We start from the raw sequence: 16,990 nt of genomic DNA, 5'->3' as shown, positions 1-16,990 counted from the left end.
TGCGCACAACTAGGAAAAGGTACAGCCCAGATTTGAACCCAGGCAGTCTGGGGGAGAGGCCCACCTAGGCTGCCTGCAGCTGCGCCTAGCTGGGGGCAGGAGGGCAGGGGGCTTGCCTTCACTGCACCGGGGAGCAAGCAAGACTCCCAGGGGCTGGGTAGAGCTCTCCAGTCCTGAGATTGCACACGCTACTCTACTTGAGACCGCCCTTGTTTCCTTCTTTTAAAAAGTGTTTCTTTTTATCACAACCGACAGTCACCTATTTGTACAAAGTTGTTCCCCGTCAAACCCACTCACTGCTCCCCAGAAACGACCGCTTCTATCTACCCGCTCTGGGCTGGCTGATGCTTGCAGGGCTCACCTTCACGTCTTAAATAACAAGCCCTTATTGGTTCTTGTCGTTGGTGGTGGTGGTTCTGAGGGTTTGTTTGTTTGTTTTATGGGTTTTTGGGGAGGAGGCCCAGAGGGTTCTTTTTTCACTTTAAGGTCTTATCTATTGGCTCCCCTGGGGAGGGGGGGAAGGCAAGGATTCAAGTCTCTTCCCCACTCCCAGGCTCCCTTCCCACCCCTTCACTGTCCCGCTAGAGGCACCCAGTCATTGGGTTCAGACAAGTGCTATTCTGACTCACGCAGGCCTGCTTCCCACCTCCACCAACCCCTCTCTCTTCCCTCCCCCAACTCTGCTGGACCCACTTCTCTGTTTCCAGATTCTCTTCCCTTCCTCTCTCCTAATAGCCTAGTGCAACGAGAGGAAGAGAACTGGGGAGCTGGAGACCTGGGTTTGATCCCCGCCTCTACTGTGTGTAAGGTACTTCATGCCTCAGTCTCCTCATCTACTAAATGGGTACAGTAGTTACTGAGGATTAAATCAGTCTGTGTGTATGAAAAGGGCCTGGCCTGCAACTAGGTAAACGGGAGCTCCTGTCCCCATTCCTGCAAAGCTATGGTCACCTATCCCAGCTCCCAATGGAGCCCAGTTTCTATTGAATCAGGCTGAAGTTTACCCTGTACCACCCACAACTTCCTCCCACTTAAGGGGGTCTGTAGGTCAGATAAAGAGCTAAGGGAACACACAGAGAGAAGGCAATTCAGACTGTAGGGATTACTAGACTTCATGAAAAAAAAAAAAAGGACTTGTGCCCCAGGCCTCAAAGAGCAAGGAGGAGGCAGATTGAGAATAAAAGACATTCTAGGGGAGGGGACAGCCTGGGCAAAGGACAAGCAAACACAGGCCACATCCAGTGAGTACATAGGGGTCCAGTCTGAGACACAGGGAACAAGAGGAGATGAGAGGCTGGCAAGGGTCACAGGGGCCCTGGAGCCCCACAAGAGTCTGCAACTTATCCCAGTGTCTGCGGGGAGCCACGGAGAGATGCCCGAGGGCTCAGGGCTGTGTGCCTAGGCCCTGGCCTGCAGAGGCTGAATTCAGGGCTCTTCCCTCTCCCTGGGGATTTGGAGGATTATAAACCTCCCCCAGTTCCCAGATGCTCTCCACGTAAGCATAAACCGGTTTCACCTCTCTGCATAGCAATTTAGCTCTGTGAATTCGAAAGACACAAGGCCACAGAAGTCCCACTTCCTTCAGTATTCCTTACAGAGAAACACCAAAATATACGTGCGAGGATGTTCACTGAAGCATTGTTCGAAGAAAACTGGAAAGGACCCAAATGTCCCGGTTAAATAAATTATGGAGCGGCCATACAATAGACCACTCTGCAGCTGTGAAAAAAGAATGAGCTAGCTCTGATTGTGCCTGGCACACAGTAGGCACACAGTAAGCAGAGAGAGACCTCTAAGCGCAAAAGGAAGCAAATTGTACGAGGACTATCGTATGACTCCTCGCCTCTTTTTTATAAGGGTGGTGGTTTTTGCATGCATCCTTCAAAAGTCAAGGAGGGTAAACACTAAACTGTCAAGGCAGTGTGCTTGAAAGGGGACAGACCAAGGGGGAGACTTCCACTTGCAAATCCTACTGTGCCTGCCTGAGGCTGGGGTCACTGCAGTCAGCCTGGGAGGACACCTAAGGGTGATGAAAACATTCCAACCCTAGATAATGGTGATGATCACACAACAGAAAAATCTACTAAAAATCGGACTCCTAAACACTCACAATGGGTAAATTGTTACCGTATAGAAGTTACACCTCAATCTACTCACCTGAAAATAAAACTAGCTGTAGGTTTAAAACTATTTCCAGGTATGTATCCATGATAGTTTTTGTTTCTTTTAAAAAAGAAATAATACCACTGAAAATATACTTAAAGTAATGCCCACTCATTGGACAGTTCAGAAAAGACAAAGGGAGAAGAAATCTCATCATCCCAGCCCCCAGAGTGAAAGTGAGTTGGCAGCTGGCCCAGCTGAGTGGTCCCTTCTGGAAGAGTAGCCCTGACCTGGCCAGTTGGTCATTCACAGAGGGCTGCTGTGGCTTGGCCTTGGCCCCGGGGGGTCACCGACTACCAGCCCAGGGTCCCTGGCCCCCAGGTTACTGATTACCAAGGCCCTACAGCTCTGGAGCCTGGGTCCTCAGCACTGGAGACCTGGTGAAGAGACCCTGGCCCCAGCCTCTGGGGAGCCCGCAGCCTGGAAACTCTTGCTACAGGGCAGTGATGTGTGTGGGCTGTGATGGGGCAATATGGTCTCACACTGCTCCCTGCCTGGAAGACGATATATGAGTTCAGGACAGTGGGGGATCTCAGTGCAAAAGAAAGACCCCTAGGTAAAAATGAAGAGGCCCAAGTGCTAGACCTGCTTCTGCCACTGACTTCTTGGATGACTTTGCATAATTCGCTGTCCCTGTCTGGGCCTCGAGTCTCCATATGCCCTATGCACTGGGGCAGCATGCTCTAAGATGCCTTCCTGGCGGCAGCATTCCCGGAAACTGTCTGTGCAACCATATCCCGAACCTACACATCTGTGAGCCTCAGTGTTCCCATCTGTGAAATGGGGGCACTGGACCAGCTCACCTCCACAGGACCCTCTCATTCAGACAGTCCAGGGCCCCTAAGCTGCAGAGGGAGGCACCACCATCACCGATGGCAGCATGCCATCTCACCTCTGGGTCCAGACATCTCTGGGACAAGAGAGGGAGGAAAGGCAGGCGGGGTCCAATATGGAGTCTCCTTACAGCAACCAGAGGAAACAGGCATTGAAGTTCCCATGTCACAGATGGGCAAACAGACTCTGTGAGTTTCAGTCACTTGCTCAGGGCCACTCAGCTGGAGAGAGGCACCGCTGAGACTCAAACACACGTCAGGCTGGCTCTAATCCCCAAGCGCTGTCTGGGGAGATGAGGCAGAACCCTCCAGGCATCTCCAGCCTAGGCAGGGAGCGGCAGTGACCCCCGCAGTCGCTAAGCCAATCAAGGCCAGGCCAGCTCCGACAGCCAGCAATCTCTGAGGCAGTCAACCTCGTCCCCCTCCTCACACACCTCCCAGGCTGGGGCAGGGGGTCACAGGAAAGCCTGCTAGGCCCCCCGCACACCTGTATGAGTACCCAGGACAAAGGCATGTCCTAGGAAGACCCCCGGGCTGTGGCCACTGAGCAGACGGACTCTGCCACTCATAGACACTCGGGTCGGGCCTGGTTTCTCTGACTCGGGAGGTAGCCTGGCTCTGCCACCACTTGTCCGGAGAGCACATGTCCTAGTCCCTGCTCTCCTCTGGAACTCACACGTCCCTTTGACCTTTGATCTTGGGTGTTCCTGGTTCCTGCCCAGAGCCGCGCACACAGTAGGCAGCTTTTCAGTGTCTTCCGCAGAAAGGAGTTATACAACCATGTCCCTCCCCTGTCGCTAGACCCCCCTCAACTAGCTTGGCCCTGCTCCCTGTGTGACCTCAAGCTGGTCTTCCTGTCTCTCTGGGCCTCCCAGGGCAGCTACCAGAGACTGGAGGAGGCGGCCTCGCCCTCCGCCCCCGGCCACTGTGTACAAAAGGCCTTGGCCGGGCCTGGAAGACGCCACCCTGTTCTTTTCTCTTCACCCCAAACACTGTTGTTCTTGATTTCTCAGGCAGCCGGCCACTCCTGGGAAGCCCTCACTTGGAGCTTGTTTGCTTTCTGGCTCACTGCTGTTCTCTGGGTCCTCCTGGGAACACCCACCCCTCTGGCCCAGGATTTTGCTAATTGGGACAATAGTCAGTAAACAGAGAGGCCAGTTATAAAACCCAGTGAAACTGAGCAGGGCCTCCGTGAGGTGTGGGGAGCCTGTGGCCTTGAAAGAACATGCATTTCAGAACCTGGGAAACTCAGCTCCTGTGATTAGGGCCTCAGCTTCCTTATCTATAAAATGGGAGGATAACACCTGGCTCACAGAGAATCGAGGAAGCCCAGAGGCCTGACACACAGGAAGAGCCCCCCGCAAAGTCAGCATCCTTCTCCCTGAACTGCCTGGTTTCTTTGCACAGAGGCCTCTGTTCAGCATGGAGACATCATGTGCGAGCAGTGTGGGGGTGCGATGCAGGAGAAAGCTTACAGGTTTGACAGCCTCTTGAGTTGAGCTGTGTGACCTGGGAAAGGTTACTTTCCCTCTGAGCCTTGGGTCTGTAAATAGGGATAGGGAGGCCCGGTTCAGAATGGTTGGGAGCTCTGGAGCCAGAATGCTGGCGCGAGTTACGCAGAGAAGGACTCGTGAGCAGCCATGTTCATTAGTCCATCCTCTTCGTAGACAATGACTCCAAGGACAAGACTGTCACTTCTCAGAGTCACACAGCAAGTACCTGGCAGGGCAGACCTAGAACCCAGCTCTCGACTCCCAGGTCCAGAGCTGAAGCCTGAGCCCGTGACAGGATAGAGCTCCCTGGAAGAACCAGCTGAACCTCTGCCTTGGCCCAGTCTACCACGGGTGTGGACAGCTGTTGGGGAGACGGCCAGTAGGGCTTGGCTGACGCCACCTCCAAGAGACCAACGATCTCAGGGACTGAAGCCACTGGCCCTTTTCCAGCTTCCGGAGGTAACCCCACCTAGTGCTGAGAACCAAGACGGGACATTTAGAGGGGGCCTGGCCGCACCACTTCCTGACCCCGTGCCCTGGAACCAGCCAGATTTGGCCACGGCCGTGGCCCAGCATCCTTCCTGCCAGGGTCCACTTCTCAGTCTGTCTCCCCTTCCCCAGGGGAGGAGCTGGCCCTGGGAGGCTTGGCAGGCCAGCGGCTGGGGTTGTAAACAGTGACAAAAACTGTATCCCAGCCCCTTTGGCACTCCACAGCCCACCAATAGGGGAGACCCGGGCACAGACACAAATGTGCAGCAGGACAAAGAGGGCCCAACTGCAGGCATTGTAGCCATGGGGCCCAGTAGAAGACACAGACACGGTCTCCATCTGCAAAGCTCTGGGGAGGCAGGGCCTGTGAGGCCCAAACCAGAGCCAGAATGAGCAGAAGCCATGGGAGGCAGCCCCCTGCTCCACAGAGGAAGGGCTTTCCAAGAGGGAGAAAAACCATGTGCATGATTGTGGAAAGAGCACCTGCCAGGAAAATCTGGGTTTGAATCCCTGACCTAGCACTTCCTAGCTGTGTGCCTTTGAGCGAGTGGCTTCTGCTCTCCGGGCCTCAATTTCCTCATCTGTAAAATGGGGAGTATAATACCTCCTTCCTAGGGTTGCTGTGAGAATTCAGTAAGGTAAGATACACTCAAGGCTGAGTGAAGTGTTGGGCATACAGTAGGCAGCTATTAAAAAACGCTTTGGTCATTGTGTGCTGGTGGCATGGGTAGGTGTCTCTCTGAGACTGAAGTTCCTTATATATAAAATTGGGGTAAAAATACCTTTCTCAAAGGCAAGTGGAGGGGACTGAATGCGAGCATAAATGTGGAAGATTCTAAGACCATGCCCAGCATAAAACTCATGTTCAAAAACGCCACTTTCTTTCCTCCTCTTCTGGAGAAGTAATGAGCCACCCGGTGGTGACCCAGCCAAGGGGACTCAGGTGACGAATGAACCAACCCATCTCTAAGGACCCTTCGGGCCCTGGGATCTAGGATTCTGAAAGAAACGGCAAAGGCAAATAATGTTTGTGCATTTGGCCAAGTCTGTGGGTCAAGTTGATCTTTCACCACAATCCACCAGGCACGTTAGAAGCTCCCTAGGCTAATAATCATGCTGGGAACAATGACAACAGGACATCAGAAGATAGTGACATGTCCCTTCTGCTGCAGGCTCCAAACGAAGCCCTCCTTTGTCCCTGAGCCTCGCACAGCCAGCCACAGCCAAGACTTCCATGCGCTGGGCTCAGGCAAGAAGCACGAGCCTATCCACCTGGGTATCAGTCTACATCCTGCAGGCAGAACTCTCAAGAAACACAAATGCGGCAGGTGTGGGGCAGAGGAGAGATGACAGAGTCCGTGAGCGGAGGCCAAGCCCTCATGAGCTCAGGACACCAAGAATGACCAGCAGGGTGAAGACTGTACAACCTCGTATTGAACAGAGCACAGGGCAATCAATGCCCAGTGTGAGTCTGAACAGCCCAGATCCCCACCACAAGGGCACTTGGGAACGTGGCCTTTCTTCAGTGCTTCAGTTTCCTCCTCTATAAAATGGGGTGATGATTCCTACCCTGTAAGGTGTCTGGGAGGATTGAAGGAGCCCCTGGCACCAGGCTTGGCATGCAGCAGGTGTTCAATAACCGTAACATCCAAAGACAAACTCCCGGCCTATGTCCAGGCCCCGTATACACACAGCTCACCGGCCGCATATCCACCCTCGACCTCTACCTCTGTGTCCTTCCATGCAAAACAGGAGAGGGCTGGGGGGCCCAGCCAAGGCCCAGAGACCCAGAATGGTTGCTGATGCCAGGGATGGGGAGGCATCTCAGGAGAGGGCCTCCTCCAGCCAGCACCTAAAGAGCCCACCTTGCCTTCCAGCCGCCATGAGTCTCTCCTCATGACACCCTGCCCTCTTTTCTGGTCTGCCCTCACCAGAAAGAACAAGGGCTCTGGAGTCACCATCTGATCCCAGTCCTATCACTCATCATCTGGTGACCCTGAGCAAGTGACTCAACCTCTCTGAGCCTATGTCCTTGAGTACAGAGTGGTCAGATGATCTCACAGGCTTGCCAAAACCTGATCCTAGTCAAAGTCAGTTACGGAAAAATTCCTAAGCCCATAGCATGATGAGAGATTCTTTGCAATTTAGCTCAAACTTTTACCCACCATAGAACTTCCAGAGATGCAAAGATATTTTTTGTTGCTACTAATCCTTTTAATTGTAACAGTTTTGTGGGGTTTTTTTTTTTTAAATACTTTCCCCTCTTAAACATAAGCAGAGGTATAATAGTGGAATGCTTTTCTTCCTTTTCCAGCCCAGAAAATAATCACAACCAGCTGGAAGAATTAAACAAGATTCAGCACATACTACCCAATGGCCGGCACAGTCGGGCTCCGGAATGGGTGCTGTCTTCTCTCCGGGCTTCACCTGCATCCAGGCACCTGCCCAGTGACCAGCATCACCCTGCAGGCATCTGTCCCTCCGGGGGCTCCGGGAACCCTCGGTGACACTGTGGCCTAACCACAGTCATCCCACCAGGACACGACAGGAGGGCTGAAGCCAGAGCTGACGTGCTCCACCCTACACACTCTGTGCCTCACAACCCCACACCCTACTTCCCAACCTCACATCCCAGGACTGTGCTAGGTCAGGGTCTCCATCTGTCCTCGGGAACCACTACACCAGCTTCCTCGCTGCCATTATCCATAGAGATCGCATCACTGCTTACTCAAGACCCTTCCATGGCCCCCAGCGCGGACTGGAAGTCGGGACCCCCAAGCGTGGCCTTTCAGGCCCTCCATGCTCTTTCAGCCTCGTCACCCACCGACTCCTCCAGCAACACCCTCTGGGCCACCTAAACGTGCCTCTAGATGCCAATTTCCGGCCTCTAGAAGAGCTGGGGTCTAGCCTCAGCTCTGCCTCTGCCTCTGTGTGACCTTGCCTCTCGGAGCCTCGGGCTCCTCATCAGGCTTTTGGGGCTCCTGTGCAGACCAGACAAGATAAGGCGGTGAGTGCCAGGCGCCAGGGGGCTCAGGAAGTGCTAGCCTGGAGCCGCCCTCCAGGCACCTGCAGCCTCTCCTTGCCCTCCCACAGCAGCTGGTGGCTATCTGCTTCTCAGCCCCAGCAGCTGTGCGTGCTCTCTCCTAAGTCCCCGGAATGCAGACGTGCTTGAAGCCAGCAGCGGCAGCCAGAGGGGGAAGCAGGAGGGAGGGTGGCTTAGAGGAAAATCACTGGGGTCTGGCCCAGCCAACGTTGGTGCTCACAGCTGCCTCTGAAAGAAGCGGGGGCCCGGCAGGCTCTTTCTGAGCCAGGGACTCGGTCCCCAGCCTTGACCCCCGTCTGAGCTCACAGGGTGGTAGGGGGTACCCTGGGCCCCACTCCTCCCGGACACTCCCACTCTCTGGCATCCAAAGAGACAGGAAGCAGGAGGCAAAAAACAGACAGGCCTTTGTGAGAAGACACAATTGGCTCCTGCTGCTTCGTGCCGGAGCCCCAGGCACTGACACGGAAAGGGTCCCTCCGTGACCCAGGAGCCTGCTCCATTGCTACGTCTCAAGCCCTATGTCCCAGAACCCTGTACACCATGTTCTCCGTGCCCCATACCAGACCTGTGGTCCTCATACCTTGTCCTGCGTGCGCCCCCTGATGCGCGTTCCATGCGCTGCGTCCCATGTCACTTACACCTTACATCATGCTCCATACACCAGGTCACACAGTTGTCTGATGCCCTCTGCTCTACATACCAGCTTTCGAAACACCAGGTCCTGTCCCTTGAAAGTGTGTGCCACAAACCTTGCGCTAAGTCCGTGAATGGTGTCCCCCACTCCGCGATTCCCATCTCTAGTGTAATGATTAAGGAGGCCAGACTCCCAGCCCTTCCGACTGTTGCCTATTTGACTGAGAGAAGTTACCTCCATAGTCGGTGCCTCAGCAACTTTGGCTATGAAATAAAAATGATACGAACGCTCACCTAGTAAGAGTTGTGGCGGGCGTGAAAAGAGATCATGCATTTAAAATGCTAAGCCCAGCACGTGGCACAAAGTGAGTCAACACAATGTTTGTGAACATTGTTATAAGCACACCCAGGTACCTGTACTGCCCCCTGTATACTGCGTGCCAGGCTCCCACATGCCTGGCTCACACGATGCATCAGACATTCCACCACATTAGCGAAATTCAAACAATAAGCTACAAGAAGGATAGGATTATCCCCTCTCCTGTGGAGGAGACATCCAAGGCTCAGAGAGGGGCAGTAATCTGCATGAGGTCACATAGCTAGAAAGAGTGAACCTGGAGGGGCACACACGTCTGGGCACTCAAAGGGACAGAAAGTAGATCAGTGGTGGGCTAGTGGGGTGGGTGTGGAGACAGACATCACTTAGGGATGATCAGGGGTGATGAAAATACTGTCCAACTGCATTGTGGTGATGGTGACAGAGCTCTGTAAATTTACTACAACTCACTGAATTCATTAGAACAGGTGAGTTATGTGTATGTAAATTACTTTGACAACTTGCAGGAATTATACTTCCAAAAAGCTGCTGCTGCTGTTGTTATTGTTGTTCTTTTTAAAGCTCATGCACTTCCTATGCACCATTCTGCCAAAACGTGCAGCAAAAAAGTGAGTACAGACGGTCACAGAGGCTAAGCAACCTCTCTGAGGCCCAGCCGGGAATAGCCTTGAACGGGGAGGTTCCCAAACACCTCTGCAGCCCAGGTGTGCAGCAGAATCCCTTAGGGAGCTCCAGAACCCGTGGATTCCCAGGCCCCACGCCCAGCCTCCAGGTGTGGAGGTCAGGGTGGGGCCCAGGCACCTGGGATTCTGAGATTTAGCCTGGACTGGGAGCCACTCATCAAAGCCCAGCATCTTCTTTCACAGGCGGGAGAGGGGACTTGTCAGACCCAGTCAACCAAGCAGTGGGGAAGCCAGGGCTGAAATTGGGGCCCCCTTCCCTGTCCTTTCTCTGTTTCCCTCCTCCTCCCTGGCCCTCAGCCTCCTGGTGACTCAGGGGTCTGAGTCATCCTGTGGCACCACAGAGGAAACTTCTTAGGAAAAACAATCCCCAAACAAAGCCTCCCCTGATCTGCGGAACAGAATAAGCCCAGGAGGCTAAGAGAGGGAGGAGAGAAGAACACAGGGTGGAGGGAGAGACCAGGACCCCACAAAGACTTGGTCTCTCCTACTGGCCACTGATTTGTGTGGGACCCTACAGAAGGCACTTCCCTGCTCTGAGCCTCAGTTTCCCCACCTGGAAATAGCACCTACTACTGCACGTAGAAGCTTATTATGGACCCCACAACATGATAAGTTTTTGTAAGCTTTTTCTTATGTAATGCTTCCCCAAAACCCATGGCTAGCATCATGCCCATTTTACAGGCAGGGAAACTAAGGCTCAGAGGGGTTCAGTCCCAGGTCACATAGTTAGGAAGTACAGGGCAGGGTCTGGATCTAGGGCTATCTAACTCTGAAGTCTTGCTCTCACTCCTACACCCCTGTAAAGCATACCTCCTGCATGTGTTGGCATGCAGTTCACATCTCAACAAAAATAAGGTGAAAGGCCATGGTAGGTTCTCAGCTACAAACGCATCTCTCCTTTCTGTGCCAGGCCTTGTTTCAGGACCTCCCGGCCCCGTGGGGAGCACACAGGAACTTGGGTAGTCACTCAAATGGCTCTGGGCAGTGGGAGCACAAGGCAGGGAGCACCCAGGGCCTAACCAGACAAGGAGGAGGACCGTTTGTGCAGAGCCTTGAAGAACGAAGGGAGGTTTGTCTTTGGGAGCTGGGAACCACCAGGCAAGTCAGGAGGAGGGAACAGCAAAGCCAAAGGCTGGGAGGTGTGACCCACACAGAGCAAGGCAAACACTTGAGGGGCATGGCTGGGGAAAGGGCCCGAGTGCCAGGAGTCCTGGCCTGCTCCCAGGCAGGAGGGAGAACAGGATCAGAGCTGGTGTCATCTCTGCAGAGGGCCTGGCTGGCCGCTGACACGGGGGGTCAGGAGTAGGACTTCCCCTGAGGCCTACCTGGAGCCCCTCCTCTGAGCAGCCTTCGGGGACCACCCCAGATCCCTTGCCACTCACCCATGGGTCAGAGTCTCCCCCAAGGGCCTCTTCCTCGGCCATCGCCAGGCTGGGCAGAGGGTAGGCGAGCCTCTCCCGACCACATCGACCTAATCGCGCAGGCCTATAAATAGGACCCCGTGGCTTAGTCTGAAATAGCTGTGCCAGGCGCAACTCCACAGGCATCACATGGGCACACGCAGTTCCGGAAATGGTCCTTGACACATTGGCACATTAAACCCAAAACTTCCTCAGGAAACCATTGTTTCATGCTTTAATTCACTTTCTTAAACAAGAGGCAGTGGGTTAGGGAGAAGAGCCCACCCAACTCCTGCTGATTCCTGGCAGTAGCCCTTGTGACCCCTTCTCTGCTCCCTACTCTGGGGACCCTGAGCAAGCCACTACCTCTCTCTGGGCCTCAATTTCCCCAAGCGTAACTAGGGTGGTTGGATGATTTTCTTAGGGCCCTTCTAGTCAGGATACTCCCTGGAAATATCTGGGAGACCCCCCTACCCTACCCACCCAAATGCCCATCCCATTGTTGCCTCTTCTCCAGTTGACTTGGGAATTTTTTTCAATTATCAGCATTTAAAAAAAAAAAGGAGAATTGTAAAAGGGAGAAATGAACAGGTCTTTGCCCTGTCACTGAAAGGCTGGGTGACCTTAGATGAGTCACTCTCTCTCTCTGGGCCCCAAATTCCTCAGCCATAAGATAAAGATGCTGGTGGGATGATTACAGATTTGTGGCCACACAGGACCCCCAAGGGGCAGATTACAACATGGATGGGGCTGTTATCAACCGACAGGGAAGTAAAGATAACAGAGGCTGTCAGCCTGCACCAGGCATATGCTTGGAACTTTATTCCCCACTCAGTTAATCCTCAACAACCCCCCTTTCCCCATCTCACAGATGAGTAAACTGAGGCTGAGGGATTAAGAGATGTGACTAGCAAGTCGGGGCCAGAGTGATGTTTCAGGCTCAGACCCGTTGTCTCTGGAGCCTAGGATGTAACCACACTCGGTGCTGCAGTGAGATGGGTGCCAGCGGCTCAGGAGTGCCGACCAACAGGGACATAACCCAACAAAGGCAGGGGACAAAGAGGGGAAGAGTGTTTTACCGTGGGAGTGACAAGGCTTTGCCCAGTGACACTCATTCTCTCCGACCAGTTTACGATGTTGCCCCTCCCGTCTGCCCTCCTCCCCACCTCTCGCCTGCTCTCAAATCCCAATGTTCAAATCACTCCTCAGCTCAAAACCTGTCCACGTCTCCCCGGCATCCGGAGGACGGAGACCCTGCACCTCCGGCCACTCCCCACCTCAGCCCCACATTCCTGCTTTAGCTACACGGTTCACTAGTCCCTACGCACAGTGGCTCCAGGTGGCCGTTGCCCACGCGAGTCCCTTGCCCAGAATGTCCAAGTGCCCCCTCAGCCCGGTGCCTGGCACGGAGTAGGAGAAGCCCTCTCTGGCTCCTGGAGGCCCTGGCATTTCTCCCAGTGCACTCCAGGCCTCAGCCGCCGCAAATCTGGGTCTCCAAGTGCAGGGTGGGGTCCGATTCACCTCCCCTCTGCAGCACAGAAGCTCAGCAAGGGTTGGCTGGGTAAATGAAAAGTTGCAAAGAGCAGAGAGAATGCTGAAAAGGGCACATTTCCCAGGACAGACCAACACCAAGCCTCAAAGCCTTGACTGAGGCACAGGGTCAGGACACCACGCTGTGGAAGAGACAAAAATTACACCCTCAAGACGCATCAGAGTGGGAACTGGAGCCAGCTCTTTCGAGGGCTCCTTCTAATCATGCAATCTGGGCAGGTCCTCTCTCCTGCTTTAAAACTTTCAGTGGCGCCCCAGTGGTTTAGGATAAAGTCCAAACTCTGGCCCTTGAGGGCCTGCATGCCCAGATGCTGCCTGGCCTCCAGTTCCTTCTGCAGCCAGGCTTTCTTCCAGTTCCTCAACGACTCCACATGCAAATGCTGTCCCTCTGCCTGGGGGCTCCTTCCCCTGCTCACGCAGCCACCTGCGGCCCCCTGTCCAGGTCTGGGCTTTCTCGGGGAGGCCTCAGTCATGTGTCCGGACAAAATGCCACCACGCCCACCAACTCCATGCGCTCTCATAACCCCTGTCACTTCCTCCTCAGCTGAAGAAAGGCTGGATCTGTTACGTGTATACCGGCTGACTATCAGACCCAAGACAGTACGGTCGATGAGGGATGGGAAAATCTTGTTCTTTGCTGATTCTCCAACACCAGTTCCGGGCCAAGCATCTGTCGACGCACACACGGTTGAATGAATGAGTGAATGAACAAATGAACCTATATGCGTAACTCAAGACCAGAAGGTGGTTAGAATCCAGGTGAACATTGGATGCAGGAAAACTGGGCCCCGACTAAGAAGATCAGAGAAGTAGGGAGATAAACTGAGCGGGGCAGCCTCCCAGGAGCAACAGGGAGAGAGTGCTTCCAGAAGAAGGTAACCAGAGATGTGGTACGGGGAGACCTGAAGAAGTGCCACCGGATTTTGACAAGTAGGAGGTCACTGGGGCCACCCTGGCTGAACCAGAGTTCAGCGGAGGGGGGCATGAGGCGGGGGCACACTGCCAGGGGACAGCAGTGAAGGGGGCAGGGTAGCAAAGCTCTTAGTTAACAGGTACGCAGCTGGGCCTGAGCCGGTCTGGCCCTGCTCGGTCTGCAGAAGTGGGGAGAGCAGGAGACAGGTCCCTCTGTCACTGTTGCCAAAGGCACTGGCATGGCCTAACACTCTTTTTGGTGACAGATCACTTGGGGCAATTCAGTTTTGGGAGCTGTCAGGCCTCAGTTTCAAAAGCAGAAGCATCAGAACCAAGACAGGCCCCAGATCCCTCCTTTCTGGGCAGCCTCAGGGCTGGCCCTTCATCTGCAGAACCCTTAAGGTGCAGCTGAAGTGAGCCAAGTCCCTTCTCTGGGCCTAGCAGGCCTTCTAGCAATCCCAGGCTTCGTGGACAAAGCATTCAGGAGACCATCAAAAGGCAGTCGTATCTAAGCTCTGGAAAAGAGGAACAGCAGTGACGACTGTCCCTGCACCCCCCCCCCCAAAGCCAGCTGGGTCACAGCAGATGAGTAAACCCTGGAGTCATTCAGCCCCTTCTCCTTTTGGCCACCAAGGGTGATGTCATGAGCTGGACGGGTGTTTTCCAGGCTCTCCAGACCGTTGCTATTGGAAATTCACCTCTGCTGCCGCATTGGAAGCTGGGCTTTCCCCCTAGCCGTGATCCTTCCCATTTCACAGTTCACAAAACTCGTTAGCATCTATAAGCTTCTACAGTCCTCATGACAACCTTGTTAGGTGGGTGGGTGGGAGACCAATACACCCATTTTATGGGGGGAGAAACGGAGGCCCAAGCTGGGTCATGAAGTGGGTCTCTTGCTTCCAGCCCAGAACTCTGCATGGCAGCCTCCTGGGGCAGAGGGGGGGGAAGGGGGGGGCCAGTGAATCTGATAGTCAGGTGGGCCCCACCCTGCCAGCTGTCCCAGGTGGGGATGACTCATCCACCTGCCCTGTGACTCACACAGCTTGCGTCCGCCTCTTACGGTCAACAAGCCGGAGGCTTGGCAGCCACGCCCCCGCATGTTCTCACCTCTCCAAAGCCTCCGGGGAGAATTCCTGTACCTCCAGGGAATCCACCCTCTCACGGAAGAGCTGACAGAGGCCCTGCGAGGGAAAGCGACTTTCCTCCAGCCACACTGTGAGAAGTAGCACAGCCAGGATAGGGCCCAGGTGCCCTGGCGCCCAGCCCAGCCCTTCCTTGCCTCTTCCCCACAGGATCCCGCCCTCGCCGGTGAGGAGCAAATGAGGCAATGGGCAGAAATGTGCTCCGAGCTTTACCAGAGAAACCTCAGGGACTCCCTCTGAATCCACTGTGGTGAGCAGCGGCTGCTTCCACTGTCCCCTCCAGACTCCCCTGGGCAGCCAGAGCTGGGCTTAGGAGGACTCAGGGGTGTCTGCACTGCTGTACCTACCTTGCAGGGCTGTGAGGGGGAAGACGGCTGCTCCCGGCAGAGGTGCTGGGACCACGGCAGAAGCACTGATGTACGAGGGGGGTTATCAGCACGACCTGTAAACAAGGGGCCAAGAATCTCAAGGTCAGGTGCTCCAGGTCATCTGGTCAAATCCACATCTGATACTTCTACTCATCCCCAGAACCCCCCACCCACAATCACACAGCCCCTGCTTGCACAGCTCAAGCAACGGGGAACTCACTTCCTGCCAAGGCCGTAAGACCATCTGTTGAAGAGTTTGGCTGGTTGAAAGAACTGTTGTTAGGATGAGCTAAAGTCTCTCTCCCTATGGCTTTGACCTGCTGGTCCGAGCTCTATCCGCTCGGATTACCCAGAAGAGGTCTGTCACCCCGTTTCCCAATGGCTCCTTAGAGACAAAGACAGTGATCTTGGGCCCCCCAGGTCTTGTACAAGTTGCATACCCCCTTTCCTCCAGCTTTTCCTGAGATGAGGTGTCTGGTTCCCTCTCTCCTCACCTTCCCCAGTCAGCTCCAAATGAACCTTGTGCCTACTGCCAGCACAAGACCCAGAATTTGACATTCAGGCAAGCACTCTCCAGGGCAGGGCAAGCAGACTCTCACCTCCATCATTCCAGATATCATGCCTCTGTTTATCCAACCTAAAATGCCATCTGCATGCAGGCAAACCCCAGGGCATGTCTGAATTCTGCTTAGGGTTAATGTCAGAGCTGTGGTTCAGGATTCTGGAGTTAGACAAAATGACCCCTCATTTAACTAACTGTGTAACTTGATCAGGTTACTTCACCCTGAGTCTCAGATTTCTTCTCTGTAAAAAGAAGGATTAGGTCAGAACTTATTCCATAGGCTATCATAAGGATTAAATGAGATAGAATACGTCAAGGGTTTTGTACGGTACATAGGTTTACTCTGATACTTAATTAAATCCCTAAGCCTTTTTTTAGAAATTATATTTTTCTCATTCTGTACTTGTGCAACTTGGGAACCCAAGCTGTTTACGTGGTCTACTATTGTAAGACCATATTATCATTATCTGGCAATAGGTCTTTCTCTCCTACCAGGCTGTGAGCCCTGCCAGACGGCTTGGTCTTTGAAGCCCCGCACATGAGCTGGCAAACAGCAAAAGCAGTGAGTATATGTGCTAGAAGACTGAACAAAGGACCAGCCAAGATTGGCCCCACAGTGGATGGTGCAGCCCAGCCCTTTGGGCCCCCGCCTTTCAGGGACAAACTGGATCTTCACCCTTCCCCAACGCCCCAGAGCCCCAGGCATCTACATTCAGGGGGGCAGCTAAGCAACCTGGCTCCCGCCTGCCCTGGAAAATTTCTCTGCCCAAACCAGCTGCTCCAAGCCAAGGACAGAGTCCAAGATCCCAAATGCAGTGGGGCGCCCTACAGGCTCCAGGGATTAAGACACAAATGAGCCCTGTTCTCAGCTGACGGCCAACAGCCCAGGCATTCCTGGTGTATTTCTGCATTGTGAGCGGCAGACATAAGCAAGGCAGGGCATCCGAAGAAGAGGCTGGGTGCTTCTCGGGGCCCCACAGTGCCACCTCTGTGGCCTTCCTCAGAGAGTTCCACCTGAAGGTGCCTGGTTCCATCCACACGGATCGATCAAAGCAGAGTTGGGTTGGGCTGTGTTCCTGCAAATGACTACTGACCTCTCACTTTCTGTTCATTCTGGGTGAGGATAAGCCTTCGAAATCCGCTCCCCCTTTTCTTCTACACACCTCCAGATCACACCCTCACCCTCACTGGTGGCACTACGTTTGTTCCTGAATGTAACTTGCTCCTCCCCCTGGTGCTCCCCATCTCAGCAATAGCACCACCATCCACCATCCACGTGCTGGGCCAGGCCAGACCCCAGGGCAGCACCCTCCTCAACCTCCCCCGCTCTGGCACTCATGCCTCCCACACCACCTCGCCCGGCCCTGTCCTGCCGGCTCTA

General features: G+C 54.2%; 1 protein-coding gene across 2 annotated transcripts in view; it reads right to left on the bottom strand.

Moving 5' to 3' along the window:
• Window positions 1-16,990, bottom strand: part of GSN (gelsolin) — a 53,644-nt gene that overhangs the window by 28,047 nt on the left and 8,607 nt on the right. The window contains exon 2 of one of the 2 annotated variants that reach the window (XM_047068895.1): window positions 15,027-15,121. Coding sequence is in view for 1 of the 2 variants with exons in the window: in XM_047068889.1 (XP_046924845.1) it covers window positions 11,057-11,098 (42 nt within the window). In the remaining variant the exon portion in view is untranslated. Of the gene's footprint in view, window positions 1-11,056; window positions 11,161-15,026; window positions 15,122-16,990 lie in introns of those variants that run through there. The other variant, XM_047068889.1, reaches the window with a different exon arrangement.

Source organism: Lynx rufus, unplaced genomic scaffold (genome assembly GCF_022079265.1).
Source record: "Lynx rufus isolate CCGP_SWC_20201006 ecotype Redwood Valley unplaced genomic scaffold, mLynRuf1.p SCAF_10, whole genome shotgun sequence".
NCBI classification, from domain to species: domain Eukaryota; kingdom Metazoa; phylum Chordata; class Mammalia; order Carnivora; family Felidae; genus Lynx; species Lynx rufus.
This window is presented reverse-complemented; position numbering and strand designations above follow the sequence as displayed.